Source organism: Arachis duranensis, chromosome 9 (assembly GCF_000817695.3).
Source record: "Arachis duranensis cultivar V14167 chromosome 9, aradu.V14167.gnm2.J7QH, whole genome shotgun sequence".
NCBI classification, from domain to species: Eukaryota; Viridiplantae; Streptophyta; class Magnoliopsida; order Fabales; family Fabaceae; genus Arachis; species Arachis duranensis.
The window spans coordinates 1981161-2001188 of record NC_029780.3 but is presented as its reverse complement, the minus strand read 5'-3'; the positions used below and the strand labels follow the sequence as shown (position 1 = coordinate 2001188).

At 35.0% G+C, this 20028-nt stretch overlaps 1 protein-coding gene and 1 pseudogene across 1 annotated transcript in view; both read left to right on the top strand.

Annotated features, from left to right (window-relative positions):
- Positions 1–7132: 7132 nt before the first annotated feature.
- On the top strand, positions 7133–16626 carry LOC107463910 (coatomer subunit beta'-3-like; annotated as a pseudogene).
- A 971-nt stretch (positions 16627–17597) lies between these two features.
- The window catches only part of LOC107464071 (protein TIC 20-I, chloroplastic), a gene marked incomplete in the record, with an annotated part of 2634 nt that continues 203 nt past the window's right edge, over positions 17598–20028 (top strand). Inside the window, 3 exon segments of the mRNA XM_016082975.3 lie at positions 17598–17778; positions 18449–18651; positions 19398–20028. Of these exon segments, the coding sequence (XP_015938461.1) occupies positions 18459–18651; positions 19398–20028 (824 nt within the window).

The following is a 20028-nucleotide window of genomic DNA, read 5'->3' as shown; positions in this document are numbered from 1 at the left end:
CTTCCCTGCGCTAGCGGAGGAAGAACATAGACCAAGTGTGCTTTTATGGGTTGAAGACAGTGATCAAGAAATCTGGGACAATAAAGAATTCAGATAGATTGTTTCATGCTTGTCCAAAAAACCGGGTGAGTTATGAATATAGTCTTCTTCAAGCTCTTGGTTATTTGTGTGGGATTTTGAGATTTTTGCAACCTAATATTTTGCAGAAGGACAGCCACTGCAATTACTTTAGGTGGGCTGAGGATAATGAGTATGAAGGATTAGACGGTGCAAAGGGAGATGTTAAAACTAATGTAGAAATGGAGAGTGATCTTATTGTCTTGAACCATAACCTATCATAGAGAATGATGAGCTTAGAAGTTGAAGTTAGAGCACTTAGGATGTACTTGTGTTTTGGATTAATAGTTGTGATTGTGGTAGTTAAGATTATGTGTACGTACTTTAGTGCCAAGTGAAGCAATTATGGTGAAATTATGGATATTGTACACCTTCTTAGTTTGCTGTTATTATATATGAACAAACTTTTGAGTAAACCTTTTGATATGCCATGTTCATCTTTTTTTACTATTACAAAAGTCTTTACATGCACTATTTTTGTTTATCATAACATAATTTTAGCAAATCAGAAGAAACATAATTAAAATGAAGTAAACTAGAATAAGCATAATATAACCAATGGTCTACCAGTTACCATTGTTTCAAATTCAAATAACAACATTGTTTTAAGATGATAATAACAAAAGTAGTGTAGATAGTCAAAAGGGTAAACTCAAAAAGCCTAATATCAGTTTGTACTAAGGCTATTCTTACCTAAAGGGCTATACAAAAAACAGAGTTATCCAATATACCACAACTACCACATTGTTTACAAATGATAAATTTTGGTCCTAACAAAATAGTAAATACTAACTGCCCTATATGATATGTCTTCAACTTTTCAAGTCATTCCATGTCTTTTTTTTTTGGGAAGTTTGAAACTCGGAGTTGGAACAAATGTCATGAAACTAGCAAGCTTTTTAACTGTTGCAGAGCTACTACCCTTGATGGTGGTTTCAACAGATACAACAACTAATCCTGGAGCAATAGGCTTTGGAGAGGCATTTTTCTTTGTCCTGGCCTTGATGACATGGAGTTTTGGAGGCCTTCCTCTAACTTTAGTCTGCAGCAAACAATTTTCATTATTGTCTCAAACAAAACAGATTCTTAGTCAACTACAAAGGGTGATATTCAACAGATGCAAGTGACTAATATTCAATTTGAAACTAAATACAAGATAACCTGAGTAGCATCGGATGAGGTATGTGATTGTTGTGTCAGTAGAAGATGAGCATCTTGACTAATAGGAATTTCAGTCTGTTCATTTGGAGCAGCTGGTGGGACTGCAGGGAGTGTCTAAATGGGCTGAGTGTCAGCTACGTCGTTTGCTTCCGGATCAGGAGCACCTCGTGGTGGAGAACTTTGTAGTGGTGGCACAACTGCAAACTGCAATTGCATTAGCCTTGCCTTCTCTTAAGCATTATCTTGCTTTTTCTTGCTGCAAGTTCTTTTGTTGTGGCCCACCTTTCCACAGTACATGCAACGAATTGGATTATACTTCCTTTTCATCTTTGTCTTTGTGCCAGTTGGTCCTTCAGCCTTGTTTTTTCTTCTCTTTGTTGTCGGTCTTCCTAATTTAGGTTTTATTGGTGGTGGAACTGGTGCAGGAGAACCAGTTTTCTTCCATAGTTCTTGTCCCTTGACGGGATTCACATTGTATTAGTATGTTCTTCTGTACGCCTCCATTGTCAACCATTCATGTCTGAGATGAAACACAAGTTCTTTGCTTCGTAGTCTCCCAGGTTTGAGAGGAGCAGCTCTAGAAACCATTTCCAATTGTCTTTATTCTCCATATCCACAATAGCATATGCAATCACAAAAATGTGATTGTTTGCATCTTGTCCACATACAGTGAGAAGCTATCCTCCATGTAAGATTTTCAAGAATGCTCCATCTAACCCTGTTAATGGCCTACACCCTGCCTTGAAACCCTTCTTACAAGCATCAAGACAGACATAAAATCTCTCAAATTGAGGTGGATTATCAGTAATGGGAATGACTCCCACTTGGATAGTGGAACCTGGATTGGCAGTGAGTAATTCATGTGAATAATCCCATATCAACCCATATTGTACAGCTTAATCCCCCTCAACTATCTTCCTAGCTTTCTTAAGAGCTCTGGTAATGCATGAACTATTCAGCTTCACATTGCACTTCCTAACAAACCACTCATACACCTCCCTATGCTTCATCTTCGGGTGCTTCCTAAGTTTTGGATATAACTTACTCATAGTCCATTCCTGAGTTGCAGCCCTATTTTTTCGCTTTCTTGCACAAGTGTGATTGTCAACTAATGTTTTTATCTGCCATGAACCATCACTTGGGTTGTGTGCACAGTATATTATCCAAGGACAGTCTTCACTCTTACAGACAGCCCTTACTCTAACCTTGTCATTCTTCATGAATCTTATATTCCTACCCCCATTGAATAGTATAATCTCTAGTGGCAGCCATAAAATGTTTCTTGGACTTGAAAACCATGCTTACCTCAAATTTCATATCACCAAATTTGGCCTTGTCATTATACTGTGGATGCAGAATTGGACCTTCGTCCTCAGAGTCTAACTCTTGATTAGAATCTTCTAACTTTCATTCATCTCCCTCTGACGATTCCTCATACAATAAATCATCATCTAAATCTAAAATTACATCAATTCACCACAAAATTTTAATACAAGCAAATACTTCACAGATATCTATAACATATGCAATTGCAATAACTTAGAGATAATTAAATAAACAATACATGCATCAGATCATTCATCAGATTTGATATCCTCATAGCTGGAGTCATTAGTGTCAATAGCTTTGTCCTTCGTTCTGTCAGTAGCAGGCCTATGCTTCTCTCTAAGATCCACTTTCTTGGCCGTAGAAGACTGTCCTCTATCAACTCCACTATCACTGTCACTACTATATGCAGAATCTCCTACAACTTTTGGAGGCTTGTACAAACTGTCTTCAGCACTCTCATATGAATCATGAAAGCCACTATCATTATCAACTGGAGTTGCCTTAACTTGCCTTCCAGATCTTATTTTGGTTGTATCTTTCACCTTCTGATTGATGTTATTGGCTGGTGAATGCTTGGCAAAAACTTTAACAGCCTGGGATTTAGTCTAAGGCTTGGGCTTATGGATGGGCTTATGTGTAGGGTGAGGAGTGGGCTTTTGTGTGGGCTTCTGTGTGGACTGAGGTGTGGGCTAAAGAGTTGGCTTAGGTGTGGGTCTAGGTGTGGACTTAGGTGTGGGTTGAGGTATGAACTTAGGTGTGGGCTGAGGATAGGGTAACTTGGTGGGCTGAGAGTTGTTCCTTTTTGACTGAGGAGATTTTTTGTCGTCTTACAATCTGGTTGAGACTTTAAAATCTCCTCAGTGTTAACAAAGAACAACTCTCAGCCATTCATGTTCCTTTTATTTCTGTCTTCCTCGGTGACAACATTGTGGTCCTTATTCAGTTTTTTTGGGGGTTCAGGAATGGTAGGCAACTGTAGTACATCATCATCATCCTCGCTCATGCAGTCAACCACGTGTGGCTTAGAAACTACATGCTCAAAATAGATGTTTATGAGGTGATGATTCCTCATGCAATCCTTAACCAATGCCAACAGATCAGCATTATTTTCTAGCCTCCCCAAGCCATCGTCCAGACATGTTCCAGGAACCTTCCACAAGCAATTGTTCATCTCAATATATCATAACTCCTTATAATATTCCTTCACAAAAAATACATATAGAGTGTCTGCTTCTACACCCATTAATACTTCAATATTATCTGGTTCGTAAAACAGATATCCTGATTCATCTGTTTTGAACTTTCCACCATGGTGAAATACAAAGGTCATAGGGGGACCTTCTATATGTAACTAAAGCAGCAACACATTGAACTATTGGAATTTTTTTCAAAAACAAGCAAAGTAGAATCATCATCAACTACAAAAATGAAAATAAAACACACACATGCAGCTATATAGAGCGCAAACATTGCTCTCAAATCTCAAAAAATAGAGTCATTCATGGGTCACCACGCAAGCCCTAAGCCTGAACATATTTTTCAAACCCTAACATTACAAACAATAACAATGAATTTGCAACGATCATAGAAGCACATTCATCAGCAGATAAAACCACAATCAATCACAGAAAATAACAAAAAAAAGGTAAGGCGATGGTATGCCCTCTTCGCTTGACAAAAATTGTCACAAACCGGTCACCTTCAACTCTAACACAATGTCGTCGTCGGTCTAGGCTGATAGTCGCCGTTCAATGCTTCGTCTTTGTGGAGGTGAGAACCGAAGACGAAGGGATTAGAGAGATGTTTTGTTTTCAGAAGAAGGATGGAATTGGAGAAATGTAAAGAAACAGGGATAGAAAATGAAGCGTTGTAAGTGGTGACCAAAGAAAACGACGTCATTCAAACTTTTGTTGACTATCACACAAACGGCCAGGTAAGTAAACGCTAACGTCGTTAGTCAAATAATAGACGGAAGGATTAACGTTATCAATTTTAAATTTTTTGGGGATAATTTTATTGCTTATTAGGGCTACAAGGAAACATGAATGGAATCCACAATGTTGTCACTGAGGAAGACAGAAATAAAAGTGGCGAATGCACGATGGGAATTGAAGTAGTAGCATGTAGTAGCACCAGCTATTTTATTAGGAAACCAATTAATATCTATGGTGCTTTAATTTCAGTGGTGGCTAGGGTCATTCCTACTTCTTCTTCTAACGGTTCATCGTGAAAGCATATGACAGCTTTGTTAAAGTGGACAAGTTTATTCTTCGAATATCCCATTAGGTCTTAATTTTATTTCAAGACTTGTAATCATTTACTCAATTCATTTCTTTAATGTTTTTTCTTTTTGTTTTTCCTTGACCAATTGGTAGATAAAAGTAAGAGTAATTATTCAAATCAGTCTCCTATAATTTTAAAATGGATATTTTAGTTTTTTAAAAAAATTGATACACAAAAATATTTTTAAAATTTTATTTCGGTAGATAAATAAGTTTTCAATTTATTTTTTGACAGAATAATAACCCAAATCAATCCTCAGCTCATTTTAAAAGTGGATTATTATGTCTAACAAAGAAAAACGTTGAGAATTGATACATATTAATTTTTTTAGGGACTAAAATGTTCGCTTTTAAAATTATTGGGGACTGATTTAGGTAATTACTTTGTTAAAAAATAAACTGAGACTAATTTATCTGCCAGAATAAAATCTTCGAATTGATCTATATATTAATTTTTCATAAAAACTAAAATATTTATTTTTAAAATTTTTGAGAACTGATTTAAATAATTATTCTAAAATTAATTATTTTTTCAAATATACGTCTTGATTGAAAATGGAAAAGGGAAATACAAAGTAAAAGAAGGTTTGCAATATATTTGTCATTTTACATATTCTCACAATTTAAGATAGCACTTTGAATAAAAATTATTTGATGATAATGCAAAAATATGGGAATAATTGATAAAGCAAGGGAATTATTTAATATTTTAATGATAATGCAAAAATTACTTAATGAACGATAGCTAAAATATAATAAGGACTTTAATGAATTTAAGTCGATAAATTGGTGGCTTTACTTTTGGCACATGGACATATGATGTTTGCAATTTATAAATTTTATTTATTTTGTGTTTGTTTTTGGGATGCCCATTGAAGTAGTAAGTGTTAAAATTTAATTCGTTAATTTTGTTAATAAAAAAATATATGATTAGATATTTGGGAAAAAATTGATCATGGATATAAATTAGCTCTCACTAATTATTTTGAATAATTTTGGAAACACAGTAAAAAACTATAGCATCATAATTTTCAATAAAAACTATAGCGAAATTCATATAAAATGAACTGAAATAACCATGATTAATCCATTTCCTAAAAAAAAAAAATACATCTAAGGTTCAATAAACCAAAATTTATTACATTATCCTTAGCTTACAGTTAAATTCTAGCATAAGTATACTATTAATCTTATTAATAGAATAGCCTTAAATTATAGAATATTTATATTGGTAGTTTGGTACTGAAATCTCATTTATTGAAATGAAAACCCCCAATTAAAAGTGAGCGATACACAAATTCTATATGAAAAAACATTATAAGTCTAGATTGGTGAAAAGATTTTTATTCTCCGGCTTATTTTTTTAAAAAGAAAACATTGTCGAAATTTTTTTTTTTTGAGTCAAATAGCTTTTTAACAGTTTTTTGGTGGTTAGTGTTTATCAACATTGAACTCTTCAGTCTCCAGTTTGATTAGTGGGTTGAAAACAAAGTCCAATTAAAAAGAAAATTGGTTTTATTTTATTTCTGGACTTTACTTTAGTGGACTTCTTACCGTAGACCAAAAACTTAATTACTGAATTTTAAGCATAACCCAACCCACAAAGGATAGCCCAATTCAGACATGAGACACCATCATCAATTTTTCAAATTTTTTTAAATGTTGTATACGTTATTTTGCTAACCAAAAAAAAAGGAAGAAAAAAGAGCATGTTATTGCCTATTCATAAAATATAATTAAAAAAAAAACCTAATTTGGGTTGGTCGAGTGGTCAGCTCAGATCCGCGATGGATTAGTCCTTAACCTGTTGGGTTGGGAGATACCGTCTGGAAGAAAATTTAAGGATAATAAACATCTTATGTTATGAAAAGCTAATTTTGGATTCACTAAGGTTCAAACTCTTAACCTTCCAGAGCTAGAACTCTAATACCATGTTCTGAAACCACTCATCCCAAAAGTATAACCTGATAGGACAATGTAACACTAATAATCATATCTCTAATACTTTCTAAACTTTCATTGTTCACATTGTACGCTTAGGTCATTGGCTCCCTATACTTTCTCTTATAATTATTAAATATTTTGCACAGTTATTTAATAAAAATATATTTTTTAATATTTTAAAAATAAATTTAAAAATTAATTACTTTTACGATATAATAAGTAAATAATTAATTTTGTTTAGTTGAAGAAAGAAGGTATTGTTAAGTGTTAACACCATTTCCAGCATCCCTTACTAGCAGTGGTATAGTCGTAAATACTGCCTTAACTGCAAAGCACAACACTTCTCTTCTTTCTTCCTCCCTCAATCGATCGTATCTACATTTTTACACTCTGCTCTTTCCCAACCCAACGCCAAAAACCTTCTCTCTCTTTCTCTCGGAGCTCGATCTCGTTCTCTACCACTTCAGGAACTCCGATTCTGATCTTCGGAGAGTGTTCTACGTCGATTCCACCTTCTTCCTCCAATCTCCACAACCAAAATGGTGAGCTTCTTCTTCCTCTTCGATCCGTTTCCTCGTACTAACGCTTCTTAGATCTGGAACCAACACTCGCTTCCATTTTGGTTTCCTTATTCCTGTTATGCGTCTCTGATTTTGAGATTTTCAATCGTTTCTGTTGTCTATCTATGTATGTATATGCGAACCTGAAAAATGTGACGCTCCTGGTTTTGCTTTGTTTTTTCACTGTTAGTTCATCTGTTTTAGCTCCTAATTGGATCTAATATTGAATTGTGAATTGACTTTTTTTTCGCTTGTTTGTTGTTCTGCTTGCGTTCGCAGCCTCTCAGACTCGAAATCAAGGTACGATTTGTTCTTTTGTGTTTTGGATTATGAGGTTTGTTTATGTTTGGTTGCTCAGTAAGTTTTCTGGTTTAGCTGTGCGGTGAGGTTTTCAGTGAATTAGGTTTCTAAGCAACCAGGCATAGTGCGGATGTTTAGCTTATGTTAATGCTTGAACTCACGTTTTGCCATAATATTTGATCAGCGAAAGCTTGCTCAAAGATCTGAGAGAGTGAAATCTGTGGATCTACATCCTACAGAACCATGGTAATTAGGCCTTCTCATCTACTAAATGATTGTTTTATGATATGATGCTGAAGTTAAAACAGGGCCTCTAATTTAATGCTTATCATGGATTTATGTAACTACTAACTTATTCGGTATTTCTCTAGTGTGGCATCTATGCGGATAGCTTGTGAACGTTTCTCTTATGAGTGCTGTTGTTTATTAACTGTGGAAAATGCTGATATTATTTTAAACCGAAACCCTGTTGATATTATATTATTACTGTGGAACGTGGAGAGTAGATAGATCAGTTTATACGTACTTTACGTTTTACTGAATCTTGTGATGTTGCCATCAATAATGCAGGATTTTGGCAAGTTTATACAGTGGCACTGTCTGCATATGGAACTACCAATCTCAGGTATGGCAGCTTTTATTTTATTTTATTTTATTTTTTTATAGTTAAGATATTTTGTTAGTGAATTCCTATATCTTGGAACTTGAGTCAGAAACAGGTCTTTATTGATTTATCTTTAAACAACCGACATTTTGCATGGTGCCTATGTATAACGAGAAGCTAGTTCAAGAATGAAGCGTGTTTGTTATTGCTTTCTTCATATTCCAAGCAGCCTCTTATTCTTTCTCTCCTAGGGAAATTTGAAAATTACAATAGTATGTGGCTATGCTACTAGATGACATTGTTCAAGGATGTTTGTGCTTTAAATATCTTAATTTGCAAAAGATGTACTTTTGCTTTCATTAAAAATCAGTCCTGGTAAACTTCTTATGTAAGGAATAACTTCGAGTGTTTTTGCATGCATCAGTTGATTCAGTTCCAATGAATCCATTAGAATAGTCAAACTGATAATTATGGCCTACAAACAAATTTGTAGTTACTATCTTATTGTATTATTCTTCTCTTTGTGTTAATGATACTCTTCTTTATCAAAATTCAAAAGAAAATATTGTAGAAACTGTTTATAGTCTGCCTCAGCCCTCATGCCATTTCCAAAGAAACAAAAAGTGAATATTTCGACTCTTCTATTGATGTTTATGTTGAAAAATGGTTAGAACTTACTACAGCATTTTGTACCTAGAAAAAGAATGAAATATAAGTTGTGTGAAATATATATACCCCGTTATATGGATTAACAAATACCAAAGAGCCTTTACACACTTGTCACCAAGTATACCTCTTTGATCCTGAGATTGAATCCCAACCAGCTGAACTTGACTGCGCTCTATCCTATGATTGGCTTCACCACACGAGCTCATGACCTCCTTCTCAATCAAAACGGAAAAACTGATATCAATACAATTTGTTTTACTAACATGTTATTTGGATGCTGCAACTGACAAATAACCTGTCAAAATGTCGAAGAAAGGCTAGTTATCCACTTCTTTTTGACAGAAATGTCAAAATCCATCCTTTGCAATATTTTAATGTGATACCACTGTTAATAGAGATGTTGGAGACACATTTTCTCATAGGAGACCTGTATTCAAGCAGGTCTATATTACAAAGTGTAGGAAAGATGGGTCTTGGACATTATATTAGATGCTTGGGTCCCAGTTGTATCATATACTGAATGAAACAAATCTGTGATTCAAGTCTGTTAAGAGATAAGAGGCAGTTGGATGGCTACAGGAAATTGGCAATAAATAAGGGATGTAGAATTGGAGAAAGTTGGTTAGAGATTTGTTCAGATAATCCATAATTGAGGGAGAGATTGGAAGGAACTGTTGAAATTTCAAGTGGAGCTCCAAGCCACATTGTTCTGGATCAGGAGTTTACCTTATTTCATCTGTTTCCTTAAACGCTTGAATTAGTGCCATCGATTTTGTACTTGAGATGAATTTTACTGTTGTACATAGTTTAGCACATACTGCATATTGTATTTGCTAGTTCTACTTTATTAAGTAGCATGCATATGTTTTGTTTATTTTTTCTTTTTTTCTTTTCCATTGCATTGTGGTTTCTTCATGTCATTTCAAAGGTTTCTGATGCATTCTGTGTGGTTTTATGTGTTCTGACTGCCTTTAAATGTCCTGTTCCTTTACTTAAATCCTTCACATGCCTTTGTTTGTGCAATTAACTTTAATTTCCTTGGTTCTATTTCAGACCATGGCTAAGTCTTTTGAGGTAGCTGAATTACCAGGTACATGAACTTTGGTCTGTTTGTATTGTTGTTTACGTATCAGCCACTTCATGCATTTTGTTTGTAAGCCATTTTCTTCTTTATATCTTTCATGGCTCTCATATACTGCATCATTTTGCAGTTAGGTCGGCTAAGTTTATTGCACGTAAACAGTGGGTTGTTGCCGGAGCAGATGATATGCATATTCGTGTATATAATTACAACACAATGGATAAGGTTAAAATATTTGAGGCACACACAGATTACATTAGGTGTGTGGCAGTACATCCTAACCTTCCTTATGTGCTTTCATCATCTGATGATATGCTCATAAAGCTTTGGGATTGGGACAAGGGCTGGGTTTGTACCCAGGTATTTGAGGGGCATTCTCATTATGTCATGCAAGTGACATTTAACCCTAAAGATACCAACACCTTCGCAAGTGCCTCTCTTGATCGCACCATAAAGGTATATATGTGTTCTTTATGAGTTGTTTCCTGTATAATTTTGTTTATTTCCAATATAGGGCATTAATGCCATAATCTTCCTTGCAGATTTGGAATCTTGGCTCTCCAGACCCTAATTTTACATTGGATGCTCATCAGAAAGGAGTGAATTGTGTTGATTACTTTACAGGTGGTGACAAACCTTACCTAATAACTGGATCTGATGATCACACTGCAAAGGTTTGCTTTCTGTTTTTCATTCTCTTTACACTTTGCTAAGATTTGTTTGCCTTTTATGTATATATCGATTGGAATTATTACATAGATAAAACCTATGAAACAGGTATGGGATTATCAGACTAAAAGTTGTGTCCAGACTTTGGAGGGTCACACACACAATGTATCTGCTGTATGCTTTCATCCTGAGCTCCCTATAATTATTACTGGTTCTGAGGATGGTACAGTACGAATATGGCATTCCACAACGTATAGGTAATTGGAGATTCATAGAATACTAAGTTCTAAGCTTATCTTCAATTTGGTTAGTTTCTTATGCCCTTTCGGCCAATTGTCATCAATGGCTTGTGGAACTTGAATAATTTCACTAACCTTGACTTTTGATCTTAGGCAATGAGGGCTTATAACACTTTTTTCTCCCCTAGAAAGAATGATATTTTGTCTCATGTTTCTTCTTAACCTTTCCACTCATGCTGTTTTTGTTAAAAGATTATACTCTATAGAGAGTTCTTTTTCATGACAATGATGCCTGGATTCGAGATTCACCAGAGTGGAATGGATTTCATCTGATTCTTCTAATTGTATTAACTATTTTCCCATCAATTAAGCTTTCCTTTCTAGACTTGAAGATTTACTAAAACTAGTTTGAAGTATGGTTGCGATTATGAATATATTGTGGCCATTTAACAATTTTATGGTGGTTTAATCTGCTTTCCCAAGTCTTGTTGAGGCTCATTGCTTATCCCCTTGAATAATGTTAAATAGGACAATATTGTCATCTCTTGCCTCTAATGAATCAAGTCTTCACATTTGAGTAGATACTGATGAGAAAACTGTTTTTTTCTCCTTATGCATCATCGTATTCTTTGATTTCGTCAAAATTGCCTTCAAGAGAGATTTACGTGTAAATGATTTAAACACAGATATGTTCTATGGAAAGGTACTATATTGTCATTTGATCCATGCGGCCAACCCTACCAAATGGAACACGGCTTCTTTGTTGTTATTGAAGCTTTTGAGGGTCTTGCTTTGCTTGTTCTTTGTTTTATAAATTTCCAGTACATCTTTGTCTGCAGGGTTGTGATTGGATACGATGAAGGTACTATTATGGTCAAACTTGGTCGAGAAGAACCAGTGGCCAGCATGGATAACAGCGGGAAGATTATCTGGGCTAAGCATAATGAAATTCAGACTGTCAATATAAGAAGTGTAGGAGCAGACACACAGGTATTTGCTGAATTTTGCCCACTTGGGCTTTTGGCTCTACAGTTAGCAAGCAGGCAATGAAAATCTGGCTGTCCTTATTAACTTTTTACCAAGAGAATTCTGTCTTTCTTTATTGACACATACTGGTGCTATGTATTTTAGATTGCTGATGGGGAAAGGTTACCTTTGGCTGTTAAGGAGCTTGGGACATGTGATCTCTACCCACAAGTGAGTTAACAAACTTCCTATTATGGTGTTTCATTCTTGTATTATTCTCTAATTTAGATTGTTTATAGTCTCACTTGCAACCTTGGATGCATTTTAGGAAAATAGGTATATTTTATATTATGATTTTTTTTAAAATAATCTTTGTTCGTTTGTGTTTGTTTTTGTTTTTCTAATTTGTTTCCCAAAAATATTGGTTAAGGAAAAAATAATGGAAAATATGTTAAACTTAAAATCTTATCTCTCACTCTTTTTTTTTTTTTCGGTTCCTTAATTAGTGCCCTAAAGTTTCTGGTTTGCAAAGCAGAAAAAAAAAACAACTTACTGTTGTTAGGAAATCAGATTTTTTGGAATGTCTTCATCCTGATCTTGCTTCGTTATTGCTCTGGTGATACCTTATATTCATATATTTCTCTTGATCCCTGGCTGAACTTTGTTTCAGTATTTGTATGCAAAAAGTTTGTTATTTCTCCGTTGGGTTAGTGTTGTCATGATCTCCCTAGCTTTTCTTCCCTGGATATGCTGTATCTCTTCCCAGTATAGATGAATATTTATATGTTGTGTTATGCTAGTTTTTGAAGTAAAAAACATTGGCAACTAGTTAGTAGGTCGTTCGGAAGTGGGAACTGTAACTAGAATTATGTTTTCAATTATTACAACTTGTATGTTTCTTCATGCATATTAGCACCTGGTGATTGACTAGTGCTCTGATTATGTTTGGTATTCAGAGCTTGAAACACAATCCAAATGGTCGGTTTGTTGTTGTTTGTGGAGATGGTGAGTATATTATATACACTGCTTTGGCATGGAGAAATAGATCGTTTGGCTCGGCATTGGAATTCGTCTGGTCTTCGGATGGGGAGTATGCTGTGAGAGAAAGTACATCAAAAATTAAGATTTTCAGCAAGAATTTCCAGGTTTCTAATTCATTTTGAACTTCTATATTCATTTGATACTCTTTCCATTGACAAAAGTGATGATGAAAACCTATATCCTACAATAATAAAATGAGAAACAGAGAAAATGATAATGACAACCGACACATTCATTGGGCTTGAACCCGGGAAACTGGTATTATATATCATATATGTAGTTTGGAAAGTATGAATGAAAAAATTTACTTTTGCATGGATAATTACCAAATTTAGTATTTTTTATTTATGGGTTAAGTTAAAGACAAATTAATATTAAAATCTAATTATTTATAAGTTAAGAAATATTTTTTTTGGGTAAAATTTAATTTAAGCATTATAAAACAACATTGTTTCCATCCGAAATATAATTTTAATAAATCTAAAAATTATCTACCTATGGAAATTTACCTCAATAAAATCCTTGTTTGACAAGGAGCTAAGTGCTTGCAATGCTTTGACGTGGGCACTATATTTTGAAGTGAAATAATTATTCTCCAGGGGAATTTGATTGTAGTGAGAATTATGTTTTCTTTCAGGAAAAGAAGAGTATCCGGCCAACATTTTCAGCTGAACGAATATTTGGTGGCACTGTACTGGCAATGTGCTCAAATGATTTCATTTGCTTTTATGATTGGGCTGAATGCAGGTTGATTCGTCGGATTGATGTTAATGTGAAAGTAAGTGCTTTCATGAGGTGATGTGTAGTTTTCTGTTCATTGCTATCTAAGTCGTCGCTAATCTTTTAAAATATTTTTTGTGCCAGAACCTCTATTGGGCTGATAGTGGTGATCTAGTGGTGATTGCAAGTGACACATCATTCTACATCTTGAAGTACAACGTGAGGGTTCTAATTAACTTTATCCTTTTTATCTACAGTTGATTTTATCTGAACACACAAAAAAGGGGGGAAATTTTATTGGGTTGCGATTTGCTAGTGAGACACAATAAAAATTTTAACTTCCACTTTTGCAGCGTGATGTTGTTGCATCATATCTTGACAGTAAAACGGCCGTTGATGAGCAAGGTGTTGAAGATGCCTTTGAGCTCCTCCATGAAATGAATGAGCGTGTGAGAACAGGGATCTGGGTTGGGGATTGTTTTATCTACAACAATTCTTCTTGGAGGCTTAACTATTGTGTTGGTGGAGAGGTATTGCCAATTTCTCCTATTTGGTTCAATTTGAAAAAACTTCTAATTCTCATGTTTATTGAACTCCTTGTTATCACCTCTACGTCTTGATAAGTTTATTCGTTGCGGAGAAAACGATTTATTTTACTACTTGGCTCAGTTAAGGCTTCTTGATAAATACCATTATGAATTTAGGTGACTACAATGTCTCATTTGGACCGTCCTATGTACTTGTTGGGATATCTTGCCAGCCAAAGTAAGGTTTACTTGATAGACAAAGAGTTCAAGTAAGTGCAGTGTTTGTATCATTTGATATCACATATTACGCTAATAATGTAGTGCAGTGCTTGATTATATTTCTGTTCTTGATGGTTTCAGTGTAATGGGATACACACTACTTTTGAGCTTGATTGAGTACAAGACTCTTGTGATGCGTGGTGACTTGGATAGGGCCAATGAAGTTCTACCATCCATTCCTAAAGAGCATCACAACAGGTACTAGCTCATTAATAGCACATCACTTCTTGCCCACTTTGTTATGGTATTCTTAACACTGAATTATTGTTATTGTTATTGCTTGATGTTCTTTCATGATACAAGTGTATAGTCTCATATTTTGCGGTTTTACCCCTCTTCTTAATATAGAGGGAGTATTGTTCTACTTTCTAAATTAGGAGTTCAGTTCTAAAGCTTGGTTCTAAGATGTCATATATGGTCCTAGTTAAAATTATACACTTGTTTTTATGGTAGTGTGGCTCGATTCCTGGAATCACGAGGCATGATAGAGGATGCTCTTGAAGTAGCTACTGACCCTGACTATAGGTTCGATCTAGCCATGCAGCTTGGGAGATTAGAGGTTGCAAAGGTAAGTTAAAAAATTTTCATGTGCCTGAAAAAGGAGATAGCCTTTGACTTATAAAAGTTTTATAATGTAACTTACTGATTACTTTCTTGTTTCACACTTTAAATTATGAGAACTACTCATCCTTTTTTCTCCTCTCCGATCAGAGCATTGCCACGGAAGTGCAGAGTGAGTCTAAATGGAAGCAGTTGGGAGAATTAGCCATGTCTACTGGAAAGGTGTTTTTCTTTATAGATGCTGATCATAGTAGGATTTTAAATATTTATTGTTAGTCACTGTCAGTAATGATCTAGGGGCTTTGATGTTGATCATTCTTCATCACCCTTCTGTTCCATTACATCTCACTATGTTATCCATTTCCATTACATCTCACTATGTCATCCATTCTTGCAGTTAGAAATGGCTGAGGAGTGTCTAAAGCATGCAATGGATTTGAGTGGGTTATTGCTGCTATATTCTTCTTTAGGAGATGCTGAAGGAATTTCAAAACTTGCAACTCTTGCTAAAGAGCAAGGGAAGAACAATGTTGCATTCCTTTGCTTATTTACACTGGGTAAACTTGAAGATTGCCTTCAACTGTTGATAGAAAGGTAATATTCTACACTACTCTTATTCATTGTTTATTAGAGTGGATTGATGATCAAAGTTATGCTTTTTGCAGCAACCGGATTCCTGAGGCTGCTTTAATGGCTCGATCTTATCTCCCAAGCAAGGTGTCAGAGATAGTGGCAATTTGGCGAAAAGATCTGAACAAGGTAATTTCTTTTTCAGATATATCGTGTACTTTTATTTCTCAATAATGGAACTGTCATATTTATTACGTTGTTTATTTGTTAATATGAATAGGTTAGTCCAAAAGCTGCGGAATCATTGGCTGATCCTGAAGAGTATCCTAATTTGTTTGACGATTGGCAAGTTGCACTTGCTGTTGAATCCCCCTGAACTACTTCTATTATTCTTTTTCAGGGGCGTTTATCCTCCTGCAGAGGAGTACATCAACCATGCTGATAAATCACACATACCTCTTGTTGAAGCTTTCAGAAACATGCAGATCGAAGAAGAGGAACAGCCTCTAGAGAATGGGGAATCCTACCATGAGGTAGGTTTATCATAATGCTCTCAATTTTATTTTGCTTCTACGGAATTAAAATAGGTTGACGTTTTTCTATGTGCTTATGTTGCAGTTGGCCGAACAAAACGAAGAGGAATATACAGAGGAACAAAATGCAGAGGAAGGAAGCCAAGAGGAAGTTGTAGTGGATGCAGATTCTACCGATGGTGCAGTCCTCGTTAATGGTACCGAGGCTAAGGAAGAGTATGAAACCCCATCGACATAATTTAAATTGTTTGGGGCGGTATGAAAATCGAAATTTTGTCTTTCTGGTGATGAATCGTTTCTGTAGTTGCCATTTCTGACTCCCATTTTGACAACTAGCTGTTTTTACTGTTATGTTGCCATGCCACCTAGTCCTGCCGATTCTGGTTCTATTTTTTAGTGTATCATATACTTCATTACAATTAGGCTGTATATTTGGGAAATTAGAGAGGAAATTAAATATTACTTCCATTGTCAGTAGCGGAACATTGTTGTCTTAAAATCTCACAACTCATGACGCATTTCTTCATAATTTTGTACGGCGATTTGGCTTGGGATTTTGTATTATTTATTGCTCGAGTAATCATTTGGGGTATATTTTCACTTTTGTTCTCCTTTTCAATCGAAGATCAGATTTCTTGATGTAGCCACCAATATTTAATTCTTATCCTTATTTTTAAGAACTAATTCGATTTGATATGAGAAGTTTCTTAAAGGGGATAGAGCTTATGAATGAGGAGTATAATAAATTTTTGGATGTTGATGTTTCAAACAAAATATCAGTAGATCTGACCACTTATTTCATCCGGTAATCTCGTAATTTTAGTCAGGCTTTACCGAAGATCTTCTGGTTGTATAACATTTACAGAAGAAAATCCTAATTTTTCTACGACCGAATAGTTGAACCTGTCAACCTGTAATTTTCTTTTTACGTAATGGGCACCTGAAGTAAACATTGAATGAAAAAGCTAGTTAGAATTAATACATAGTAGAGTATAATCTAGGTTTGAATTAAAAGTGAAAACTGAAGAGTATACCACCTTTAAATCATAGTGCACAGTTAAACTTGATGTACTTTATTTTATTGATTTGGATGTGAATGTCCACCATTTCAGTTTATAACTATTATTTTTTTCATTGGTGTTATATGATCAAGTCATTTTGTAGTCAAATTTACCAAGTTGATTCAATAGAATTTAAGGATTGATAACCAGAAATTTTAGTTGAGGAAAGAGGAGAAGAAGAAGAAGCATAAGGAAAAAAAATATTATTTGAACTTAGTTACAAAACCTGCATATTTACCTAGCAATTTTTTTAATCACTGGAACGACCGAAGGAGTATGCTTCTTCATAACCCAATAAAATCAAATCCTGAAACCAAGCCTTGAACCCGAACCGGAAGGCCCAATTCAGACATGAATTTCATCATCGTTTTATAACAATAATGCTTCTATCTCTATTCTCTCGTGTTCGTCACTGTTCTTTACTTCTTTGTATTTTCTGTAAAATGAAGATGGAGGTTCAGATAAACCTAGACACATGAACACTCAACCCCACTAATCAGTATTACTATTGCACCCCAACTTTCAAATCTTCTCCTTTCTTTTCACTCATTTCTCAGAGACACAGGTACATATCTCTTGTTATCTCTACCCTTTCTCTTTTAATTTTTTTCCCTCAACTTATTTTGGTTTCTAGATTTCGAAGCTTCTTATTTTGTGGAAATAGTTGGTCAAAGTCTGATTTTTAGGTTTCATATTTCTTATCTATTTTGTTTAATTTGTGTTCATCACTACCAAGAACCAAGCAGTGATGTCATTATAACGATGTTGCATTCATTCCCTCTTTCTTTTTTCTTAGTTTAATCTTATCCTGTTGCATTTTTTATTTTGTCCTTAATTTTTTAATAGTTGATCTTTAATTTGAATTGATTGTTACTGTTGTAATTGTAATTCTAGTAGTGGTGTTGTTGTTGAACCAGTTTGCCAACCATGATTCAAAATGGTTGCATTTTATTAATTGAGTTCAATTAAACTTATGGTTTGATTTAGCTAAAAAATTGTGTAATTTTTTAAATAAAATTTTATTCTGTATCTATAGTTTCATATGTTTACTAAAATCTTCATCTAAGTGATAGTAGATAAGGAACCAATTGTTGTAAGCTAAGATGTACAAACAAAGCACAATACTCTAGGCTCTGGTGTTTACTAGCTTACTTTATGAATTCAGTTTGATAGTTTGATGATACTTCAATGCTAATGTTTTACATGTTCTGATGTTATTGTTGTTGTTGAGTCAGTTGGCCAACCATGATTCGAAATGGTTGTGTTGCATCTCCACAAGTGTGTGTTCCTTTGAATTCGAGGCCATGGAAAGGTGTCATGCCTTGTAGCTCTTTCTTATGCTGTACTTCTCAGTTTCCTGCCAAGATTGCTGTTTCCAACATTCAGAGCTCTTCCTCTTTTGGACATAGTTTTGAGTGTAAATCCTCGTTGCAAAGAGGTACTTTCCATGCTTTAGTTATTCGTCGACATGTTCAATTTTTCATGAATAGAAGAAAATAATTGCGGTTTAAGTTTCCAAGATTATTACTTCTGGCACTGTAGTTTGATTTTCCCCTTCTTTGTAATAGGGAAAATGTTGCATTGTTTTTAAAAATAATCTACACATATTTTTTACTTAATGTGGTGGTAGGAGGAAGAAAAAAATAGCTTCAATGTCCTTGGTGTAATATATCATAAATTGGATAGTTTGAGTGATATCTTCTCGAGGATATGAATATGCTACATTGGATTGGAATTATGAGGATTGGGATTCAATTCACTGAATGAACATTAATGTTATATAGCTGCATGTTTTGATTGTGTATATGAGAACATTGATGAGAGATACAAGTCTAGAACTAACTAGTGTTGGTGACAGATTCAATCGATAATAGTCCTGCATATATGATTACCAACAGTTAGTATATAACTGAAACTATCATCTGTAGGATGTATTCTCTATTCGATACAAGGGTTAAATTTGTTGTATAGATCCATTGCCATACTGTGTCTAATTGTTGCACAATAAGTATAATGATGATCTTATTTTCTAATTAGTAATGCTACTCGTCAACATGCTACATGTAGCACATTCTGAGTGGTTGAAAATTTTAAAGTATTCCAATCATAGTTTTTCAGTTAATTCTGGAATTAGTTTCTGGCTGAGAAGTATTTTCCTTTTGTAATTGTTTATTTCTCTGATAGGAATGACATTCTCGAACATGTCTGTTGCATCGAGCCTACTCTCAAGTAGGGGTCATAATCCTCTATTTCGCACAATCCCTGTGTTACCGAAACGATGCAGGTCTACTACAACCGTTCAAGCATCAAAGGACGTTCCAACTAGTTGGCGTTATCCACAAATGACCAAGAAACCAAGATGGTGGTGGAGAACATTAGCGTGCCTCCCTTACCTCATGCCTCTCCACGAGACATGGATGTACGCCGAGACAGCATACAATCTTAACCCCTTTTTGGAATACTTTGAGTTCCTGACATACCCTTTTCTGGAGGCTATTGGCATGCTGCCTAGCTGGTTTCTCATGGCATACTTCTTCGTCGCCTACCTTGGAATCGTGAGGAGAAAAGAATGGCCTCACTTCTTCAGATTCCATGTTGTGATGGGAATGCTGTTGGAGATTGCATTGCAGGTTATAGGAACTGTGAGTCGCTGGATGCCGCTATCGGTCTACTGGGGTAAACTTGGAATGCATTTCTGGACCGGCGTATCATTCGCTTATCTCTTCACCGTCTTGGAGTCCATAAGGTGTGCTCTCTCCGGTATGTATGCCGATATCCCCTTTATATGCGATGCAGCATATATCCAAATACCATA